The 24,578-nt window shown below is 44.4% G+C and overlaps 1 protein-coding gene across 8 annotated transcripts in view; it reads right to left on the bottom strand.

The window, feature by feature from the left end:
• The window catches only part of GRB10 (growth factor receptor bound protein 10), a 203,291-nt gene that overhangs the window by 142,253 nt on the left and 36,460 nt on the right, over positions 1–24,578 (bottom strand). For 4 of the 8 annotated variants that reach the window (XM_030795845.1, XM_030795846.1, XM_030795844.1 and 1 more), the window contains 2 exons: positions 23,634–23,803; positions 144–240 (listed from right to left, as the gene is read on the bottom strand). In XM_030795845.1, coding sequence (XP_030651705.1) covers positions 144–194 — 51 coding nt within the window. In that variant the 5' untranslated portion in view covers positions 195–240; positions 23,634–23,803. Of the gene's footprint in view, positions 1–143; positions 241–23,633; positions 23,804–24,578 lie in introns of those variants that run through there. The other 4 variants (XM_003275021.3, XM_030795847.1, XM_030795850.1 and 1 more) reach the window with 2 other exon arrangements.

Below are 24,578 nucleotides of genomic sequence, written 5' to 3'. Positions count from 1 at the left end.
TAGGACTTGTCACCAGCCCCTGCTCCGGCGTGTCCTAGTGACCTGAGAGCTACAGAAACGACCCATGGCTGCTGGCGACATGTGTGCCCTGGCCCTCGACCAGCACCATCGGGCCAGGATCAGATATACGTGCTCGCCCATACCTGGTAGTACGGATGGTGCAAAAAGGAATCTGGGCAGCCGGCTAAAGCCATGGGTTCCTTCTGCCTTCTTCAAATTACATTTACTGCGCTGCAGCACCTGGAATAAAGACAGACTGTGAGAAGCCAAGCCAGAAAAAAAAAAAAATCCACCACTTATGGCTGGTTCAAGTGTGACATGTCTGAATGGGCAGCTCTTGGCCTTAGCTTGTAGGTTCAGTAAGGACACTTGCTCGGGGCACCAGCTTTTTGATGACATGCAAAGATGGTTCCCAACTATGGGGCCCTGAGAGGTCATCTGTGAGGTCAAAAGTCTGTGGGATAGAAGGGTGCCCAGAGTGGTGAGGGTGACATCAGACCCTCTAAATTTAACTCACACATTCTCAGCACTCTCCTGCACTGCCTCACCCTTCTTCCCTATACCATCTATTAACACCCTGCAAACTTCATCATGTTTTCACAAATAGGGATTCAGACAAACTCTAAAGAAGCCTGGAAGGGGTTGTGTGTATGTGTTTGGGGCCAGGACCACAGAACATCATTTGAGTGAACACTAGCTCCACCAGCCATAGAACAAATCGGAATTCTCAGTGGACATCCAATCTGACAAACTCATTCCACACTCTCCCCTGTGGGCCACGGCACCTAGTACCAAATAAAATGAAGGATATTAATTCTAACAATCAGAATAACAACAACAAAAATCAAGACAAGACCCTGTTATGGGATGAAGTGTATCCTCCCAAAGTTCCTAAGCTGCAGCCCTAACCCCTAGTACCTCAGAACGTGACTGTATTTGGAAGGAGGGTCTTTAAACAGGTCATTAAGTTAAAATGAGATGATTAGGGTGGGCCCTAATCCAATACAAGCGGTGTTTTTGTAAGAAGAGAATATCAGAACACAGACTTGTACAGAGAGAAGACCATGTCAGGACACCTTGAGAAAATGAACATCTGCAAGCCAAGGAGAGAGGCCTCTGGAGAAACCAAATCAGCTGATACCTTGATCATGGACTTCCAGTATCCAGGACTGCGGGAAATGGGACTTCTGCTGTTTAAGTCCCCTCGCCCCCTCCCCAGTCTGTGGCACTTTGTTATGACAGCCTTACTAAACTAACACAGACCCAAAATATAAAATCACTACGAAATTCTCATCACAGCTAAAAGGAACAGACGCATCCCAGATCTGTAAAATTTACTACCAACCATGTTTTCTGCAAGAGTTTCTCTAGAATCCCTCAAATCACCAAAGAATGCCCCAGAACACTTTGCTGGGGCTGCAAGGAAGCGGTCAACAGCAGTGGAAGTACTGGCACAATGAAGGGAGCATGTCCATGACCTGGCTCAGACATCCCCAACCTACTGAGTGAGAACTGTGGCCGCATCCACCCTTCACCTCTGCCACGACCAGCAGCCCCAAGGCCTCAGCCTTCTCCGGCTCACAGTCAGCCTGTCCTCGGGGTAGCTGGTGTTACACGTCAACAGCCCAGGCTCTAATTCCCAGTCACTTAGTCAAACACCAGTCTGGCCGTTGCCATGAAGGTATTCTGTAGGTGTGGTTAATGTCTACAGTCACTTGGCTTAAAGGAAATGACCCTTAACAGAGGCATTACCCAATCCACAGAAGGCCTTAAGAGCAAACACTGAGATTTCCTAGAGAAACAAGAATTTAGCTTAAGACTGCAGCAAACTCCTGCGTGAGTTTCCAGCCTGCCTGCTCTGCAGATTTCAGACTTGCAAGTTCCTTAAAATAAATCTTTATATACTGAATACATATGAATATAAATATTTATATATTTAAATATATATTTATTTTCATACACATATAGGTTTGGGTTCACTGGACAGGCCGTCACCCCTAGCCCTTGAGGTGGATCAGTGCCCCAAATCATTTGCTGCCAGATGGCAGGACCATGCCTGGATGTCTCCTGCGGGCAGCCAGGCGGCCTCTGCCTTCCACACCAGCAAACACAGTCTTTGTGCGTCTCCTCACTCTCTACCTCATCCCACCGCCTCCCATGTCCTAGCCCCATCTCTAAACACTCCTTCTGCCTTCTCCCCTAACTGCAGGGACCTGTTTCTTTCCCCTTCTCCCACATCTCTGAGGGCCTGGGAGAGGAAGGAGTGTCCTCTTGGCCACCTTGCCCGCTGGGTGACAGTTCTGCCACATCCCACCAGGCTGCCCACACCCCCCATGCACGCCGCATGCCTCCCTGCTGTGGTCATCTCCCAGTCTCCCAGCTTATCCGTGGAGACTCACTGGCCCTGACTAATACGCCTTCTGGAATTCCTGGATGTGTTTGACATATCGAAATATGTTCTTATTTTCTCCCTGAAGTTTCAAACTTAATGTGTGTTAGGACTGTCAAAAATATCACTTAATATGCCAATTTTATTATCTAAATATCACCTTTGAAAGTATTTGCCAAAGGAGATTGCTTCTCAGCCAGGAAAATGTGTGTCCCATTAGCCCAGTGGAAGTTTCCTTGGGACAAGTAAACTACAGTTAGATATAGTAAGAGGGCTGGGCTATCTCCGGTCTCTAATAAAATGTAACCAATCCACAGCTAACATCATGCTTAATGGTGAAAGATGAAAAGCTTCTCCCCTGAGATCAGGAACAAGACAAGCACGCCAACTTTCACCACTTCTATTCAACAAAGTATTGGCCAGAGCACTGAGACAAGAAAAAGAAATAAAAGGCATCCAAATTGGAAAGGAAGAACTAAAATCACCAAGGTTCAGAGATGATATATGACATAATCTTATATGTAAAAACCCTAAAGATTCCATAATAAAAAACTATCAGAGCTAGTAAATAAGTTCAGCAAAGGTACAGGATACAAAGTGAACATGCAAAAACCATTTGTGTTTATAAATTAAGACCAATCCAATAGATAATTAAGAAAACAATTCCATTTACAATAGCATCAAAAGTAACAAAATATTTAGAAATACATGTGATCAGAGGTGAACTACTTGTACACTGAAAACTAAAACACTGCTAAAAGAATAAAGACATAAATAAACGGTAAGACACACTATGTTGGAGGAACTAATATTGTTAAGATGAAATACTACCTAAAGCAATCTACAAATTCAATGCAATCCCTATCAATATCCTACTGGCATTTTTTTGCAGAAACAGAGCTGAGGGTGTGTGAAGGGCTGATCTTGTGAAGTTCTGTGAGCAAGTTGGCTAAGATTGAAAGGGGGTGATTTAGGTTTTTCTGTAGGTTGAACATTAAAATGAAAGCACACTGCTGCAAAGCCAGAACATGGGCCCATGTGTCTGAATAACAGGGTTTCCTTAAAAAAATTGATCTGCTATTCAGTGAAAAATTGTAAAGGACTCTAAAAAGTTTATGAAAATCTTACCTTATGGTCAAACTATTTAAAACTAATAAAAACATTAAAACTAGACAGATTATAAAGTTTTACTAAAAAGTAGCTTTAGCATTAAAGATGTACTAATACAAACATGAAATTTGGTTTTCTCTTTTGAAAAAGATTTTTATATAATATTATGACAATGAAAGATTTTTTGTTTGCCTTTTGAGTAAACTACAGAAAAAAAAAAACTGGAAGAGAAAGAACAAAAAAACAAACAAAAGAAAAAGCCATCCTAAAATTCATATGGCTTCTCAAGGGACCTGACCAGCCAAAACAATCTTGAAAAAGAACAACACGGAGAACTCACACTTCCTGATTTCAAAACTTACTAACGGCTGGGCATGGTGGCTCATGCCTGTAAACCTAGCACTTTGGAGACTGAGGTGGGTGGATCACTTGAGGTCAAGAGTTCGAGATCAGCCTGGCCAACATGGTGAACCCTCATCTCTACTAAAACTACAAAAATTAGCCAGGTGTGGTGGTATGCGCCTGTAATCCCAGCTACTTGGGAGCCTGAGGCAGGAGAATTGCTTGAACCTGAGGGGTGGAGGTTGCAGTGAGCCGAGATTGCGCCACTGCACTCAAGCCTGGGCAACAGCCAGACTTCATCTCAAAAAAAAAAAAACCAAAACAAAATGAACAACAATAACAAAAAAACTTACTAACAGGCTACAGTAATCAAAACAGTCTGGTACTAACATAAGGACTAACATACACCAGTGGAATAAAACAGACAGCCCAGAAATAAATTCTCACATATATGGTCAACTGATTTTCAATAAGGATGCCAACAGCATTCGCTGAGGAAAAGACAATATTTTCAATAAATGAATGGTTCTGGAGGCTGAGTGTGTTGGCTCATGCCTGTAAACCCCACACTTTGGGAGGCAGAGACTTGAGCCCAGAAGTTTGAGAACAGCCTGAACAACATGGTGAAACACCGCCTCTTAAAAAATTAGCCAGGCATGGTCATGTGCACTGTAGTCCCAGCTAATTGGGAGGCTGAGGCAGAAGGATCAGTTAAGCACAGGAGTTGAGGATGCAGTGAGCTGTGATAACGCCACTACACTCCAACCAGGGCAACAGTGAGACTGTTTCAAGAACATAAAAATAACCAATTTTTTTTAAACGGTCCTAGGAAAACTGGACATCAGCATGCAACAAAATGAAGCTGGACCCTAAACTTACACCATAAGCAAAAAGTAACTGAAAATGTATGAAAGACCTAAACGTAAGAGCTAAAACTACAAAACTCTTAGAAGTAAAGACAGGGAAAAATCTTCATGACATTAAATATGACAATGATTTCTCAGATATGACACCAAAGGTGCAGGCCAAAGAAAAAATAAACTGGGCTTCACCAAAATTCAAAATGTTTGTGCATCAAAGGATGCTATCAAAAGATTGTAAAGACAACACATAGAATGGGAAAAAATACTTACAAGGCATTTATCTGATAAGGGATTAAAACCCAGAATATATAAATGATATGGTTTGGCTCTGTGTCCCCACCCAAATCTCATGTTGAACTGTAATCCCCAGCGTTGGAGATGGGGCCTGATGGGAGGTGACTGGATCATGGGGGTGGTTTCTAATGGCCTAACCCCATCCCCCTAGTGCTATCTCATTATAAAGTCCTCATGGGATCTGGCCGTTTAAAAGTGTGTAGCACCTCCCTCTTCACTCTTTCTCCTGCTCCAGCCACATAAAATATGCCTCCTTCCCCTTCACCTTCCGACATGAGTCTGAGTTCCCTGAGGCCTCCCCAGCCATGCTTCCTGTACAGCCTGTGGAACTGTGAGTCAATTAAACCTCTCTTCTTTATCTCTTCTTTATAAGTTACCTAGTCTCAGGTAGTTCTTTATAGCAATATAACAACAGACTAGGCCGGGCGTGGTGGCTCACACCTGTAATCCCAACACTTTGGGAGGCCGAGGCAGGCAGATCACCTGAGGTCAGGAGTTCAAGACCAGCCTGGCCAACATGGTGAAACCCCATCTCTACTAAACATACAAAAATTAGCCGGGCATGGTGGCGGGCGCCTGCAATCCCAGCTACTCAGGAGGCTGAAGCAGGAGAATTGCTTGAACCCAGAGGCAGAGGTTGCAGTGAGCTGAGATCATGCCATTGCACTCCAGCCTGGGCGACAAGAGCAAAACTCTACCTCAAAAAAAAAAAAAAAAAAAAAAACAACAACAAAAAAAAACAGACGAATACAATAAAGAATGCCTACAACTCAACAACAAAAGACATAAGCAACCTAATCTAAAAATGCACAAAGGGCTTGAATAGACTTTTCTCCAAAGAAGATATACGAATGGCCAAAAAGCACATGAAAAGGTCCTCAACATCACTAGTCATTAGGGAAATGCAAATCAGAACTGCAACAAGATACCACCTGACACCCATTAGGCTGACTGATATAAAAAATAATAACCACAAGTATTGGTGAGGCTGTGGAGAAACTGGAACCCCTGAGCACTGCTGGTAGGAATGCAAAATGGTGTTGCTGTGGTTGAAAATAATATGGTGATTCCTCAAAAATATTAAACATAGAATTAACATATGATCCACTTCTAAGCATATAATAGCAACTCCACTTCTAAGCATATAATACAAACTAATCAAAAGCAGAGGCTTAGGTACTTCTATACCCATGTTCATAGCAGCACTATTCACAAGAGCCAAAAGGTGGAAGCAACCCAAGTGTCTACTGATGAATTAATGGATAATTAATCAATAGACAAACAAAATGTGGTATATACATACATGGAATGTTAAGGGACACGGTCTCCCTCTGTCACTCAGGCTGGAGAGCAGTGGTGTGACCAAAGCTTGCTGCAGCCTCAAATTCATGGGCTCAAGCAATCCTTAGCCTCCCAGGCAGCTGGGACTTATTGGACTAGAGGAGTTCACCACCATGCCCAGATAAAAAGCTCACTTCTGAACATCCTACAGTTATACAACTGGATCATCTACTGTGCTACTTTAAAGAGTTCAGATTCTAAATCATCAGTTGATTTATTAAAATATGTGATTCATATTCATAGATAATGAGGAATCGTTTTATAAGCCAGTAGATAGATAGCAGCTTTATGTCTGTAATAACTAAAGACTTTCTTATTAACTGTTGTCAGATGATTAAGAAATTGTATCAATATCTGTTGTCTTTTTGCTTCCCTTGATTAAAAGGGCCTGCTAACAAGTTTGGCTTGCTGTGGTGGTTTCACATTGTCCTTTTAATGTCGAAGGTTAAACCCTCCTTTGCAAGATTATCATTATAAATAATGTATTAAAATTTGTTTATTTTAATTAATGAAAATTTAAATAATCTTCATCATAAAGCTTAAACTTCTTTATTAGACTATAGTTCAGAAAAATCGTTCAGGCAGAGTCAAAAGTTTACTTATTCTAAAGTCAACATTTTTCTTAACAATGCCAATATTTACACTTCTGGATCCAGCAGCTGAAGTTGAACGTCTTTGTTTTTCTGATTATATGGGTTGTTTTTTGTTTTTCCATGTTAGGGCAACTTGTACTAGGTAAATTAAAATGATACAATGGTCATAAACTTGAAGAATGTTGCACCCAATAACACTTTTTCTGAAAAGTACATTGGGTGTTCCTAACTGAAACTCTAGAGTCTGGTAGACTGTAGATGATACTCTTAGGCCCTCGCCTCACAGCTAATTGCAAATCATGTTTATGATGGATTTAAACTGTAGAGCATTTACCCTCCTATCTGAAAAGATAGTCAAATAGACATCTTCTAACCCAATGCCAGTAAGCAGATGACCAAATGACACATCCGTGACCAATCCATGCTCACCCTGTCTATCCCACATGGCATGTGGCTCATCACACATGGCAACATGCTAAGTGCATGCTAAGAACCCATGCAATCCACTCTCTTATCTCCTTTTCTGTTCTACTGTATTTATTAAAAACACTTTTCATGACCTACTAACTTGATTTCAAGACCCGATAACAGGTTGAAACCCACAGTTTGAAAATAGGGCAGGGCTGTGTTTGGGCTTATGGTCAACATCGGGGTCACCAACTTCAGTTGGAGGGCCTGCCCCTTCATACCCAAGTGCTGTCCAAGGCACAGAGAGGCTGGCCCACTGGCCTTTCCCTTTCTATTCCCTCTTCACCACTCAGTCCTCACTCTTCCCCTTCCTGGCTCAGGAGAGCCAGAAACATTCCCAGCAAACACCACAGCTCTTATGCCACCTCTTCCTTTGACTCCCGCTCTTCGAAAACACAGCTCATCTGCTTAAAGGAACCTAGCCAGCCCGGGAACTGTGTGAGGCTGGAGGGAAAGTCATGTGACTGTGCCACACGAATCCTTTCTTTTGTTATTTAGCCACAAACCCAAAACGTGCATTTAACACTACTAGAACATTTTACTGCATTCTTAGGAAATCTACATTGAACGTGTGTTTCAGACTTTCTCCTCTCTCCCCCAGAACACTGGCCCCCACTTGCAAGTCACTCAGATGACAGTCGCGTCTGCCACACCTGACCCATTCAAGTGGCACACCATTCTAGCTCATCGCCCTGGTGTATCTTCTCCATGGCAACAACCACTTCTTGACAGCTTCACTTTTGAGACAGTCACAAACCCCATCTTGTTCAAGAACTCAGTCTTGTTCCCTGCCATACCCAGAACAGCACATAGTAACAGGGACCCAAGAAAGATTTGCTGACTAATAAGGGTAAGTTGTATAATTAATGATGATCGGGTTAAATAATAAAATTCAATTTAAAATTTAAAATTTTAGAAAGACGTTCTGAGTCTTAAATCATTGTGGCATTGTTTTTTTAAAAGCTGTACCTTCCATAAAAGCCAGAAGATCCTATTCTTTATTAAGAAAAATATAATTGAGCAGTGTTCATGGTATATTAAAATAATCACATGTAGAATGGAAAACAATATTTACATTCTAAGCCATAATAAAAACATTAAAAGAAACTAATAATTCTTTAAACATCAAAGGGAAAAACAGATGAAGACACATTCATACAAAACCCAAACAATTTGCAACAGAAGAGAGAAGACATAGCAGTAAATGTCAGTCATCCAATTCTCCTTTTCAAAATAATATTCAAAACCATTCTAGTGAAAAAAAAAAATACCCAAGGCAAATAGAAAAGCCTTAAAAAGGCAGCTAGAAAAGAAAAAGACAGAATGGACAGATATAAAAACTAAACACAATGCAAACAAAATAAAAGCAATGGTAGCAATGACAGTCAAGTGTCACTTAAAGCAAAGAAACATAATCCAAATATTAAAAAGCATTGCTAAAAGCATAATTGATAATGAATAAAAACGGTATTATCCTCCAAACAGCAAAGTATCAAAATACATAAATCTAAAATTAGAAGCAAGTTTAATAAAAAGTTTACACTTCAATAAAAAGTTTACACTTCAATAAAAAGTTAACATTAAAAACAAACACAAACAACAAAAACTATGAGAGTCTCAAGGAGAAAAAGAGGAACACTAGTTGTTGCAGATGTTGGTCTATTATGTAGGACAAAGAAATAAAATTGGAATAATGAGTAATGAGAAGGCATTAATTGATATTTACGAAAAACAGGCATTTGCAAATATTTATAAACATTTGCAAAATCACTATTTTTTAAAAATACTAAACCACAAAGAAGAGCAGTGCATTTTACAAGAATGCAAAGATCTCTGGAGTTACAGAACACGGCCCCAAGGAAAAACCTGTTACACGCTGCCTCCTCCCAGCCTGCATGCAGCTGCAGACAGGACTCCAAATGTCCAGCACTGAGACACGGACCATAGGCCAATGTGCCAAGGGGCTCCATGCTACAGCCAAATACAAGAAAACCAGAAATTGGTAACATGTGTTTAAAAAAAAAAAAAAAAACTAAGGCACTTGAAAATTAAAAACAAGCTCTGGCCTAAATAAGTGGTTCAAGGAGGAAATAAAGATACAATACAGTCCTACACAATTAGGACAATGCACACCCCCATGTGTTAAGACAAATAAAATGAAGCAAGAGAAATAAAAGAAGAAAAACTCATGCCATGAAACACATCTTTTATAAAGACAAAATAAATGAACACCAATCCATCCGTCTTGAACCAGAAAGAGGGAAATACAGTCAAAAATCGGAAAGCAAAGCATGACAAAATTTATTAAAATCCAAGAAATGTAATAAAAGACAAATCTCTTAAATGTATAGTCAAGAAAAACATACAAAATTTTAAACAATGAAATACAATGATTTTTAATCATACAGTAATTTTTTGCACGCCAGTAAAGAAATAAATTTTGAACATTACTGAAATTTTAATTTTTACAAAAAAAATACATACCCAAATCAGAATCATCTAAAGTAAAAACACTTAAAATATAAACAGTGAAGATGAAATTGAGTAAAACCCAAACTCCACCTACCTACCAATACAAAGCAAGTGAATGGACTTGGACGGAAAAACGAATCAATGACCATTAATTTGTCAAGGGAAGGAAAGAAAGATTCCAAAGCACCTATTAATAACAGGCACTTGGCTCAGTGCTGTTTACGTATTTGTCTATGTGTAAACACACACACACACACACACACACACAGCATCCATTCCCACTGATCACAACAGGAAAATGAAGTGCTGAGATGAAGGCCCAAGGGCTGGTGATGGGACTCAATGAAGGAGACGGAGCTCAGTCCAGGAGTCCATGCTCTTAACCAGGATCCTACAAGTCCTAGGGTTTTCAAATGATGGTCCCTGGACATACAGCATGGACATCACCCGGGGGCTAACATAACATACAAATTCTGGAGCCCAGACCCTGACCCACTAAACCAGAAACTCAGTGGAGGGGGTGGGGTCCCATAACATGTGTTTCCGCAAGCCCTTGGATGATTCTACTGCTGACACAGTCCCAACTACTAGACTGCACATTACATCACTAGGGGGAAAGGGGAAGACTCTGCATGCCCAGGCTGCGTCCCAGACCAAGGAAAATGAATCTCGGGATGGGGAGGGGGTGGGGGGTAATAGTGTTATAAGCTCCTCAGGTGTTTCCAAAGGTAAGCACCACCACTCTTTTCTTTAAATTACTGTTGGTTTCTATGATGTCTGCAGGGGGAAAATATTGGGGAAAAAATTCAGTAACGCTTTGAAGAATCATATCCCACTTCCTGGGGGCTGGGAAGGGGGAACCTGCTGCTACTACGCTGCTTGAAGTAAAAACTATACTCGGTTCCTTAAAATGCCCTAACCGAATCCTAAGTACTAGATCCCTAACTAAAAGCGGTACCTGTTCTGCTTCCTGCCTTAAAAAAAAAAAATCTCTTGGGTTTTTTGGCATATGCAAATACGAAGAATGCCTTTTAGAACACCAATTTCCGCTTTTCTTCCACAATGCATTGATGGGAGAAGGGGGAGAGGGCACAGATTCAAGGGCTATTTTAATTATCTGCAGCAAAGCATGACCTCATTGCTTCCAACTGCACATTATTAGGTATAAGGGTCTATATGTGACCATAGGTATGAGGATGACCTTTGATTATTTATTCTCAGCAGTTTGAAAAAGACTTGTGTGGCATATTCTATTCAAGCATCTACAGTTCCTTCCACTTCAGTAGTCTGGTCAGCCTCCTGACAGAAAAGAGTAAATTTTTTAAATCAATACATGATCCTGAATCTGTTTCAATAGCTTTGAAATGTAAGTGTGGGTCAGATCACGCAGCGCTGCGAAGCACAGCACCACTTTATGGTGGCCACATCCCTACTGTCATTTGTGGGAAGCATCAAGTCCCCTCAACAAACCTGTGCAGAGACACTAGCACCATCCCCACTCAACCGATGAGAAAGAATCCAAGTAACTTGGCCAGCAGTCACTCCTGCTGCACATCTGCTCTCCACAAATCCAGAGCCTGAGTCCTGAAGGGGACAGCACAGAACCCCAACAGCGAGATCCTACTCAGGAGAACCAGGAGAGGCCGACACCAGAAACTAATTTTCACTTTCTAGGCACCTTCACCACTAGCACTGGTGTCGGAGAGAAGGTCTTCCCTTTTGCTGTGCTGTGGTCCACACACAGACACGAAGGCCCAGGGCAGGACTGTTAATGCAGTGATCCAACTGATTTGAGACCCAGAAAGTCAACAGAAAACTTGAGCAAAGGTAACTACAGAAAAGAGCCTAGGCTATCCACAGGCAGGAGGTCCTCGAATCCCTCCATCCTAAAAGCCTCACCAGAGGGAAACACCAGTTTTCTAGCCCTGAAAACAGGAGGGGTGATGAAGGCCACCTCCACATGCAGCTTTCTCAAGCTGCATTCACCGAGAGTGGATGCCCCTACTCTGTGGTAGGCGTGTGCAGAGAAGAGGAACCCATGTGTGCAATGAAGTCTAGACACACTGTGGAACAGGTCAGAGTACTGCCTCAATCATACAGATTAGGACGCAGGTGCTGCAACACCACGACCACAGGACCTCATGGAAAAGAAAAGAAACCGCATAGAACCATCACAGGCCAGCAGGCTGGAGTCAAAGAAAAGGACGGCAGGGAGGGAGCAGTATCAGGTGCTCCAGAGATCAAAGCATCCTACCTTTATGCACCCCGGGAATATTGGCATGGAGAAGGATGGGGAGAGAAGAACAAACATTACACAGCTGAGCACTGAACAAGGTAGGAGTTGGAGCACCAACACCCCATGCAGTTAAAAGTTCATGTATAATTTTTTACTCCCCAAAAACTTACCTACTAATGACCTACTGTTGACCAGAAGCTTTATCAATAACATAAAGTCATCAACACACATGTTGTATGTTATATAGGTATTACATACTGTATTCTTAGAATAAAGTAAGCTCTTTGGGAGCACTTCCTGTTTCACTAGTATGGGTCCCCTGTGTTATTCAAAGCTTACGGTATTGCATTAAGCATGAAAAATACACAAGACCCACGAGAGATCACTTTTTAATGCAATGAGCAATTTACTGGGAAGGGAGCTTCTCACATGGAGATGATTAGCATCACATGGCATTTAAAGTGTATACTTGCAACATTTGAGCTCACAGCAACAGTGGAATTATTACAGTAGTACAATAATTCTTTCATAACTATGAAATTAAGTGCAATATGTACTACAGTTAATTCTATGCAGTGATGATTTCATACAGCACCTTCATGGGTTTTTTTACATTTCTGTCAACAAATGCCTCCATGTATGGTCTGTGTTTGTGTAAGTTTTGACAAACTTTAACTTTTTTATAATAGATTTGTATATATTTTACAGTAACAGCCTAGTCTTCCACATATATTTTGTGCATTCATGACATGGCCTTTTCTTAATTTTTCTGGTATTTCTCGGCTATGCTGTAAGATTTTTCAAACTGTTGCAAATCTCCAAAAAATTTTCTAGTAATTACTGAAAAAAACTCCACACATAAATAGACTCACACAGTTCAAATCCCTGTTGTTCAAGAGTCAACTATAATTTTAAATTTGCAATGCACATTACTTAAATATAGATTTAAAATTGAGTTCCTTTTAAAAGAACTTATTGTTCTCCAATATATTAATGTTTTTCTAAATTCATTAAAGATTTGTTTCTACCTTTGGAATCCTTGATACTTGAATTTTACAAATTCTTACGAATTACCGAATGCCTTTGGGTGTCTTCCAAGGAATAGATCTTTGTACATTTAAACTATAAAAAGAGAAACAAAAATTAAGAGACCAAATCAATTAAGACAAAGAAGGGAACAATTACCATGACAACACATTACCAACTATAACCCCCACTGGTCCGGAAGCACTGTCTTCCTTTGGGAATAGATAAAGCCAATGGGAAGGAAAAGCAAAACCACTCAGATCTGTCTTTGCTGCCTAAAAATACTGAATTTCATAACTGTTGGGAAAACGGCTAGAACTTTATCCAAAAAAATAAAAGATGCTCTATAAAACAGCCCTTGGATTTAAACACTTTATAAACTAAATGCGCTCCAAAGTCATTCCAATCAACACTAGATGGTAAACCATTTGTCCCTATAATAAAACCCAAATAACTCACAGAAGACATCTTTTTACCTAAAGAAAACTTTTTAAAGGCCTCAAAAAGTTAATCACTCTTTCTAGACGCTAAAGTAGTTAATCACACTTTCTAGATGCTAAAGTAAGCTCTCTGGCTAAATTAGGAAATACTGAAGATAGTGGCATCAGATCTTAATCTCATTCTTTTGGCAAATCTTGAACAAGGCCTGTGATTCGCTCTCTTCCCAATCAGGCCCCAAAGTCCAGTATCTGAGCTGTAAGGACGCTGTCCTGGGTGCCACTGAGAGTAGGACGTGGCAGTGGGAAACCATACAAGCTCCACAGGGAACCTGGTTTCTTCCAAGGAAGTGATAATCTGTACAGATGGTTCCCAACTTCACAACGGTTCAACTCAGGATTTTTCATCTTTATGATGAGTTGATGAGGATGTAACCCCATTTTTAGTTAAGAATCTCCTTACAACCTACCATTGGGTTAAAGTTTCTACCGAACGCTTGTCGATTTCGCACCATCAAAAAGCCAAAAACACAAAGCATTATTAGACCAAAAAATTAAAAGAGTCAAACCATCATTAAATCAGGCACCGTCTACTGTGTTGCCAGCACTGAATGCATTTTCAACTTACGACATTTGTGTCTTATGATGGGTTTATCAGGATGGAACCCTGTAAACCGAGGAGTGATTTATTTTCTTTTATACCTAAGACCGGGATTCTAATGAAATAAGGGAGGAGTGGGCACCCTCTGGTGACTGCTAGACCCAGGAACTGTGTGGACTCCTGTGAGGGCCTTTTCTCAGCAGCACCAAAGAGGATAATGGCAATCACCAAAAACTACCTGCAGACCCTCCCTGCTGTGCTGCAAATCTTCATTCACCCTCAGCTACTCACTTTCTCCACAAAAGAGGCTTTTTGTCTATTGCCCTAAACCTCCCATCCCCACCCTTACCAGTGCAGCATCCCCAAACCCCTTCCTGCAGAACACCCATATCACTTCAGGGCCTGCACACCACCCAGTCTCTGCCCCCCGGGCCTCCAGTCCCCAAGGCTCCCCTGGCCTGTCCCTGCATGAGCCATTCTGTGCTCCCACCTCCATTCATGACCTCTTCCTGCCCATGTCCTCCCTCCCTTGGGCCCATGAACATTTGTGTGCATTTCCCACTTCAGGAGGGAAGGAAGGGAGGGAGCAAAAGGACGTTTCTCTTAACCATGTCCTCCTCTAGCTCTAGCCCTTTCTCTCTCTGCATCCCTCTGCAAGTGTTGACAAAGCATGTTCGAAACCCGCTGCCTCCCACCCCTCAAATCAGCAGTCTCTCCGAAGCCCCAGTTTCTGCAGCGAAATTCTCTCGAGACTTATTTGAATCATTAAGAGTTTCCATCATGGTCTCTTCTCACTGTCACAGTCATGGTCGCTGCTGGTGAGCACTACAGTGAGGAAGCCAGGCTAAGGAGAGACACGCGACCTATCCCTGAGCCACGAGCCCAGGCGTGGTAGCTGAACCTGGCCTGGGGCTGGGATTCCTGCTTTTGAGGAGGAAACCCACAAAGCAGAGCCGGTCCCCACCATTCCCTCCAAATCCACAAAACAGAAGGTGCTCACAGTCAAACAAGTTCAGGTTTTCTATGAAGTCAAACGTTTTCCTTTCTTTCAGTGCTTCTTTGAGCCTTTCATCTAGTAAGGCAGCTCTCTCGAGGAAAAGTGAGGTGAAGCATTTTCAAAGATGGTTTTACCCTCTCTGGATTTTTCTCCCTCCACCCCGCTTCTCCATTTCACCCCCAGAGCTGACTGGGCAGGCACCCACCACGCTCACTGTTGAGGGCTCTGCTCCAACGCTGAGAGAAATGGCATGCAAGCATGGAGCAGGGCAGCTCCATGGGACCACAGTTTCTATGCTGAAAACAGGCCGCCTGGGAGGAGAGAAGCTGAGAAACCAGTTAGCAGAATCCTTCACCTAGGCCTTGGTGGATGCTCAGGAGAGAAGTGGTGCATTCTGAATCTAGCAGGTGGGACATGTGAAAGAAAAGCGGAGTGGAGACCTCGGGCCTGGGCAAGTAGAAGGAGGGCATCTCTGGGCACTGAGATAGGAAACGCGTGGGAGATGACAAACGGGCAAGACGCATGTATGCAGATGGGAAATTCTAGAAGGCAAGATGCATGCACAGGTGGGATTCCAGAAGGCAGGAAGCATACGTGCAGGTAGGAAATCACAGAAGGCAGGACACATGCGTGCAGGTGGTAAATTCTAGAAGGCAGGACGCATGCGTGCAGGTGGGAAATTCCAGAGGGTAGGATTGTTCTCATCCCCGCCTGCTGATGCTGGTGACACTGTTATTTCAGGATGGGGAGGGAGTGGATCTGCTCTAACAACTGAACGTAATCACTCACCCCTCCCCCATCTTTAACGGGGTCCTGTGGATTCGGATTAATTACAGAAGCCCTAGGTAGGGGTTTTCCTCCTCTCTGCCTAAAACCCTGGAGGAGGCCCTGTGGCCCATGACGGAGCAGCCATGTGCTGGTGTTAGAGGTGGACATCAGACAGTGCACACCTACCTGCTATAGGCCAAGTGCCATGCAGATGGACACGAGTGGGCACAACAGCCAGGGAGAGCAACATGGCAGATGTGAGAGTTGAGCTCGGGAAAGTGTTGGAAATTAGGAGTGGAGAAAGGAGGTAAGAGAAACAGCATAACAAAACCAGAGGCAAAGGCACACACAACAGGCTGGGAGAATGCGGAGAATATCAGGGTACCAGGGATGGGGTCAGGGGTAAAAACAAGCCTTTGTGGAACATTTATAATGGGCCAGGTTCTCAGCTAAGCGCTGACTTCCATTTTCCTTCTCATTCTTCCTAACAATACCCCAAGTGTCGCTGAGGAGGAGCCTGGGGCTCAGGAATGTAAGCAACCCCAGTGTTTAGCTGCTGTGGCAGGGACAGAGGCCTTTGGACCCCATAGTGCTCCAGGAATAGGGACCAGTTGGGGTAAAGGGCAATGATATCCATCTTGACCACAAAGACTCTGAAGTAAAACAATCAAGTTTCATGGAGACAGTGAGACCCGCGTGTGCAAAATGTAACTTCTCTAATCCTCAAAACAGGGAAAAGCTACCAGGACATTTATTTCCAAAAGGCCGTAAGAAATCAGAACCTCTGCTTTATAAAGAGGTGCTACATTAAAAGACATATTAAATAAAAACTCTTGTTCTCTCACCTGTAAAAGGGTGGAATGGGTCTAGACTCTACAATCTAGAGGATGCCACAATTTGTCAAACTCAAATGGTCTAGATGTTTACAAACACGTCAGTCAACTCTATATAAAATGTTGATTTTTTTTTTTTTTTTTTTTTTTTGAGATGGAGTCTCACTCTGTCTGTCATCCAGGCTGGAGTGCAGTAGTGCGATCTTGGCTCACTGCAACCTCCACCTCCTAGGTTCAAGCGATTCTCTTGCCTCAGCCTCCAGAGTAGCTGGGATTATAGGCACTCACCACCATGCCCAGCTAATTTTTGTATTTTTAGTAGGAACAGGGTTTCATGTTGGCCAGGCTGATCTCAAACACCTGACTCAGGTGATCTACCCACCTCAGCCTTCCAGAGTGCTGGGATTACAGGCATGAGCCACCATGGCTGGCCAAAATTTGGATTGTTACAAAATTCTTTAATGTATAATTGTGAAATGCAATTTTAAATAATTTTGCTTTGATAAAAGTAGATTTTTTTCTACTCTGGCCACACTCATCCTATATTACCAGAGCTTCTATAAATAATCTCCAGGAGTTCTTCTTAGAAACTTTGTATAATTTGCAGAATTTGTCATTTTCAAAGCATTTTTCTTCCATTGGTTCTAAACACTGCAATAACTAGGTAATCATCTTCTAATGCAATCATCTACATCAATCATGCACACTCTGGAACCCTAGTCATCAATTCATTGGTCTATGAAGTAATCCATCAAAATAACCATTAACAGTACAAAGAGAGGGCACCTTTGAAATGTTACCCTCTTCTCTCCTCCATCCCGTCTTCGGGCCCACAACTCTATTACTTCTGAAAGCATGAAATGCTTTAAATATAGGTATTCAAGCAGAGTTTGTACTTATCATAAATCTCATTGCATGTTATTACATTCCTCCATCTTCCTTTAATTGAAACTGTAACTTAAAAAAAATTAATCTTCTTTTCAACTTAGGACAGACTGTAACAGCCTGTTGATCCTGCTACTCCCTTGGTGAGACTGCTGCCAGGCTGGCCCCACTCTCTCAAGTGGGGGCAAAGAAAAAAGGAGAACCTATTTCATGAAGACAGTTGGAATGTCTGGCCTGCAGATTGTCTACAGAAGCACAGAGGAGCCCTCCGGCAGCTCTCTGTGGGAAAGCACCCTAAAACCAGCTCCCTCTCAACCTCAGGAACTGAATTCTCTTGGGAGCTGCCAAGGCAGCAAGTTCTTTGCAAATTTTATCTTTTTTTAATCATAAATTTCAAGGATGACCATAAGCAACATCTTCGTCGACTCTGCTCTCACCACTCATATATAAAACCTTTCTGAAAAGTTGAGTTAACTTTGAATGCTGGACAAAGACCAAAATACATAAAATGAAAGGGGCTTTCCTGCACCGTTTCTTGTCTTCCACCTAAGCAGGTGCGCACGTGGAGGAGATATCCAACGGTTGCCATTCTCCCTCCATTTCAGGGCAATCCTGTTCAATAGAAGCTCCAATGATCACAGCACACGTTGAGTCTGTCGAGAGTCTCTCCTGGGGCAAGACATCCGGAAGTGCTAGGGAACGCAGTCCCACAAGTCTAATAACCAACTGCAGACAGAACTATATAGATGAGTATCACGCTTAGGTTTCCCACGCCCACCCCCATCTGTGAAATCAAACAGCCTGTGGTCAATACCAGAAGAGACAAGTTTGTGCATCACAAAAGATACGCAAGTCCCCAATCTAATTATGCCAGCGACTTTAGAAGGAGAGCAAAGATAGCAGACACCCTGGGCAACAAATTACCCTAGATCTCAGCATCAAGCCTGCACTCATCTCCTGGGTCCCAAAATAACTCACCACTGGTCAGAAGGATGGATGGACCCTTCCAAATCACAGCCTGGGCTGTCTGAGGACAGCTCTCCCAGGAATCATCTCTACCCACCTGTGACGTAAATGGAGTCAATAAATAAGGGTGCGCTCTGAGGGTCCACAGTGGCTTGCTTGGCCCCCAAGCCTGCAAATCAGACTCGCCAAGAATTAATGAAGGCAGTGACCCACAGGGACCAAGAGCTCACTGACCGACAAGAGAGATGCCACGTCCCAGCCTTGGCTTGCCTTGGACACTGCTCTCCTCACCACTCCTACCCCTCTGTATCAGGACAGAGCTCAGACTCCAGGTAGACCCACAGCCATGTCCAAACCAGATGCCCAGGACCTCAGCAGGAAGAAATCCAATCCAAAAACAAGGAAAAAAGGAAGGACACTGCTTTCCTAGAAGCCTAGAAAGAGGCTCAGATACAGAAAGAAAGCAATCTGCGGAAGCTGTGTCTGAAACAGCAAAAACCTGCAAACAAGCCAAATGCCCATCAAGAAGTGGATGAATGAGCCAACTGTGATGCATCTATACAATGGAACACTACTCAGCATTAAAAAGGAGTGAACTATTGATGAATCTCAAAATAAAGAGCCAGAGGCCAGATAAAATAAACTGATTCCTTTATGCAACACTCTAGGAAATGCAAGCAATCTATACTGAGAGAAAACAGATCAGTGAAAGGGTGGGAAGGAAGAACTGCAAAGGGGCACCGGGAAGTGTGGGAAGTGACGAATATTTTCATTACCTTAATTACTTGATGATGGTTTCACATATGTCAAAATGCATCCGTTTGCACATTTTAAATATGTGCAGTTTATTGTGCTCAATGTATTGTATCTAAATTGAGCTGGTTAAAAAAAGAATGAAAACAATCTGGGGGCAGGTGGATATCAAGGAATTTGGTGTGACCGAGAACAAGTAGAGTGATTCTCCTTATTTGTGGTATAGTTAAGGGCTTTAAAGTTACCTCAAACACTGAGTTAGTGAATGGTGAGTCTTTGGCCCTAGGGGAAATACAGAGTTAGGTTTCTATGAGTTGGTCACATTTTCATCAACCAATCAATATGTAACCTCGTTTTATGTGTTTCTGTTTAAAGACACTTTACTTAAATATACTGTTGAGGTATCTCGCTGGCTGATCAAGGATGCCAAGGGGCATGAATGATGCCTGACCCAAGCTTCCCAGCGCAATCCAGTGGGGAGAAGCTCATACAAAACCACAGTCAGGGTGTGCAGGTTAAGTGCCCCAAGTGAGGCAGAAACAAGACAATAAGAACTCCACAGAAGAATGTGAGAGGGCTCTCCTGTGGGGAGGACAGTGAAGCAAAGTTATTAGGGGGGAAAAATGAGGGGCTACAAAATAGAAAAGGATAAACAGGAGATTCAGGGAGGCTCAAGTTACAAAAGTCAAAAGTTGAGAGGATGTCAAAAAAAGGAAGGCTGAGGCAACATCAAGGTACGTAAGAGTTTCTGAAAGAACTTTCCTATGGGAAAGGCTATGGGACACCTTGAGGAGCAAAACAGTTGTGTGGCACAACTGTAGAAGTTTCTTGCCCTTGGAAAGAGAAAGGTGAAAGGCATACCATTCTTGGTTAGTTTCTGAAAGTTTTTTAGTTCAAACTCTCCTATAAATGGGAAAGAACCATGCATCGGAGCATCTGGGCAGAGAAATGGTCTCTACCCTTAGCCAAGCTCTGTGTTGCTAAGGTAGACTGGTGTCACGATAATGAGCCCTCCCCTGACTGCATTCCAAGGGTGAACAGGGCCATGAGAGTTGCCCTCCTGTGTGAGTAAGAGCCCAGCAAGAGCTGTACCGTCACAGCTGGGCCAGTCTCTGCAGGCCAAGAGCAGGAGAACAGAGCTCTTTCCTTGAGGCCGAGCCCCGCAAGGCAGAAGCTGCTGCATGATCACTGAGTTTGGGGATGTGATGCTTTGAACCCCAGGAAACCCCTAAAACTTCTCCCATGAGAACAAGACAACTAACCAAAAATGGGGACAGAGGAAAGCTAAGCTATGGTCCCCAAGGAACCACAGGCCTGAGGGAAACGCTCGGAGGTCTCTTTGGGCCCAAGAGCTAACAAACAGAAACTGAGACCATTAGGACCATTTGCGTGTTTCTGCCTCTCCCTCCTTGACCCCAAAACAAACAGGGCTGGCTCTTAGAGGCAGTGAGCAGTGAAGGATGGTGGGAGGGTTGCCCTGAGGCCCAGCTGATTCCCCCAAGTCTAGTGCCATAGCCCATCACTACAGGGTCCAGGATTCCCACCTCAGGCCCCACCACATCCAGGCCTGGGTGCCCTCATCTGAGACACTCTGCAAACTGAAGTCTACTCTGACAATAATTTGATTTGAAGCATCTTTCTGAAACCCCAGGGGATTGGGCTTCAACTGTTAGGTCAAGCAAAACGTGAGTTCTTAATAGGATATCTTTCTACCAAAAATACATTCCTTACAGGCAGGAGCTGGGGCCATCTTGTGACCATGGTGCCCCGGCACTTGGACAGTGCCAGCTACCAAATGGGTGCCCACGTTCACTCATTCACTTGTTGGACAAGAGGGAGCCCATCTGAGAGTCCCAAGTCAAGGAAAGGTTTCATGGCTTATGAAGTTTGGAAACTACTTCCCAGAGCACACCCTGGAAGACCATGACTCATTCAATACCTGCTAACCCCTCAAGGGACTCAAACTTGTCAAATGGGAGCACAGATGGCCACAGACTCAGTGTCTCCCTCCTGAAGGACAGAGGAGGCACCCCACGGAGTGGAGCCACCACACAGGTGGACCTGCTCTGTAAGCTGCCAGTGATCACCAGATTTCAAGCCAAAAACCACAAAGACTAAGTGGGAAACGAAGTTTTGTTTCAATGCCATGTCCATGCCAAGCAGTCCATAATCAGGTAATTGGAATGCAGAGGCTGGGAAGGAGATTTCCCTTTGAGTTACATGACCAGTAAGAAAAGGTAGGAAGCGCAAGGCTGTCAGGTGATCCAGGAAGTGGGCGCTGGGACTGGTGAGAGATGGCTTTTTGCCTTTTTCAGATGTGTCCCTTCAACACTGTAAAGTCTTGCCAGAAAGAAAACTCGTCCCAAATCTCAAGGAATCTCAGCATCACTCACAACAAATCTATGTCACCAATGAAGGATCTTGGGCAATGCAAAGGGGCAGACGGGTCCGAGGAGGGCGACTGCCTGCCCGTGAGCACGGCACTCCCTGATTCAGCTTCGCAGGGCTGCCTTCCTGCAGCTCGCACACTTGCCTGATGGTTCAGGAACTGCACATCGTCTGCAATGAGCAGTCAAGAGGCAAGACGAGGGACCCAGCTGCCCTAGAGCCCCGCCCTGGGTCTCAGGCATGGAAGGGTCTATAGAGCCACCACTGGCCACAGAGCGGTGGCTTTTTCTCTGACCCATTCTGAGATAGGGAGGTCTGCTACCTTCACTCAACTATGCTGTGAGGAGGAGGGTGAAGGGCCTGTTTTACAAAAGACAATCCATCCCAACAGCACAGCCCACTTCCCTGGCAAGGCAGTGGCAGTTGGGGGAGGTCACGGTTCATGCATGACCAGGGCGGGAGCTGCAGGAGGCTCCAGCTCCCCCTCCTCACTGGCACCAGGACCCTCTCTATGCAGGGGCACAGACTCTCAGAAAAAAAGCAACAGCACTGTGAGCTGTCTGGAGAGAAGGAAAATGTCCACATGCGCACCTTTTGAATTTAGAAGGGGATGTGTAAAATGTCATTCAGCATCTAACACAAAGCTAACATAAGGCAGACATTTGGAAAAAGCCCAGAAACTTGCTACCAAGGGTGTGGATATGAGGGAAGGTGACCGGCAGGACCCAGGTCCCCCAGCCTCCCTTCAGGCCTTTGACCTGGGCTGAACTGCATTCCCAAACATTCCTATGTTAAGCCCTAACCCCCAGCACTTCAGAATGTGACTGTATTTGGAAACAGAGTCTTTACAGAGGTCACTAAGTTAAAACCGGGTCACAAAGGTGGGCCCTAATCCAATACAACTGGTGTCCTTAAAGGAGGAGGAGATTAAAACACAGACAGGTCCAGAGGGAAGAGCAGGTGAGGACGCCGTGAGAAGACAGCCATCTGCAAGCCCAGGAGAGAGGCCTCAGGAGGAACCAACTCAGCTGTCACCTTGACCTCAGACTTCCAGCCTCCAGAACTGTAAGAAAACAAACTTCTGTTGTGTAGCCAGCCAGTCTGTGGGATACTGCGGGGAAGCCCGAGCTAACAGCATCCTCCACTCTGCAGGCAAAGGCTCCGGCAGGTCTGTGTGCTGAAGCTGTTCTGGCCTCAGGTCTCTTCCTGCATCTCCAGCTACCATCTCAGACCTGCCAACGGCACTGTAAGAATCCCATACCCAGGGCCAACCAGGACAAAGAGGAGGTCCTTCCCAGAAAGGGCCACCTGAGGCTGACATGCCGAGGGAAGGCAGGGGCGCCAACACTGCCCCGGTCCTCTGTTAGCTACAGGGTCCCCAATCTCAGCGCCAACTGAGGCAGGGGCACACTAACACACACATCAGCAACAAGGCACAGGTCAAGACCCTCCCGCACTGTGTTCTAGCCCACCTTCAGAACAACATCTACCAACTCCTGAGGCTTCACGAGGGGTGCCCAGAGTGACCCAGGAGGCAGGCAGCATCACCCCCACCATATAGAAGGGCACAGGGAGACCAGTGAGGCCCAGAGGCATGTCCGCAAGGGGAGTGTGCGCAGCCCGGCTCTGCTGCAGCCCAGGCCCTCCCGTCCCTACCCGACTCAGCCCGGTGTTTCCAGGCAGAGCCGAGCCAAGGAGGAGAGGGAGCGAGGGGACAGAGACGGGAGACTCTCTTTGGGAACCTTGGAATAAAGGCTCTAGTATCAGGCCTCTACCTACAGTGACACGCATTCACTGACCACCTTAATACTGAACAGGCGACTCTCCTGCAAAGAAAGGCACAAGTGACTAGTGTCACGCATAGGGCTTACCTGTCAGGAGTTGGCTCTGTAGCACTGTCTGCTGGGGTGGCCACCCTGGCTTCACTGAGAGGACCCAGGTGAGGACCTGGCTGCCGGTCACTGGGCTGCTGGTCACTGAGCCGCCAGTCACTGGGCCCGCAGCTGCTGCTTCCTGCTCAGCATCGTGGTCAGCGCCAAAGCTGGAAAGTCAAATGGGCCATCACTGAACTTCCGTAGAATTTATACAAATGAACTTATACTCTGAGCCCAAGAATAAAACTTTTAAAACAGACATGAAAGAATATTTTTTTCCAAGAAGATCATTTAAGAGTGTTCTGAGGAACAAAACAAGGACGTGACTACGTAAGATGTAGGTTTCTAGTTGTCGTGTGATGCCCAGAGACAGAGGACAGAGGGAAGATGCCCTGGGCTCTCCGCTCACTGCCTACACATCTCTGCGTCTCCAAAGCACGCTGCCTCCAAGGCAGGCGGGGGTATGAAGCACACAGACCTTTGCCCTCTTGCAAGGCAAAGTTACCTAGAATTCACTTCGGGCCCAGGTCAGGGTCCTCCCAGGCTACAACCTTTGGCCCACCCAGCAGGAACCCGCCTCCATGTCAGACCCAGCCCCAGCCCACAATGCCTGGTACTGTTCTCAGCAGAGACCCCGCTGGGCACTCTGCATGGCGCACATGTGTTCCACGAGAGGGGTGCAGAGCAGGCGGACCTGGGGTTCCAATTCTGGCTCTGACCTTTGATTCATCATTCAAGTCCTATGAACTGAGAGCTCAAGGCACAGAGCTCTTAGTTCACAGGTGGGTTCTAGGCATGGAGAGGAGGGTGGAGACCAGTTGAAACCCCTACCGGAGGAGACTTTATAGTGACCTGGGCAACTCCCTGGTCTTCCCAGGCTCTAGTCTCACTGCAGAGCATGGGGATGAAACCCACCTCACTGAGGATTTTAATACACTGCAT

This window comes from Nomascus leucogenys, chromosome 17 (assembly GCF_006542625.1).
Source record: "Nomascus leucogenys isolate Asia chromosome 17, Asia_NLE_v1, whole genome shotgun sequence".
NCBI classification, from domain to species: Eukaryota; Metazoa; Chordata; class Mammalia; order Primates; family Hylobatidae; genus Nomascus; species Nomascus leucogenys.
Note: the sequence above shows the minus strand (reverse complement) of the source record. Positions and strands in the feature narration are given on the sequence as shown.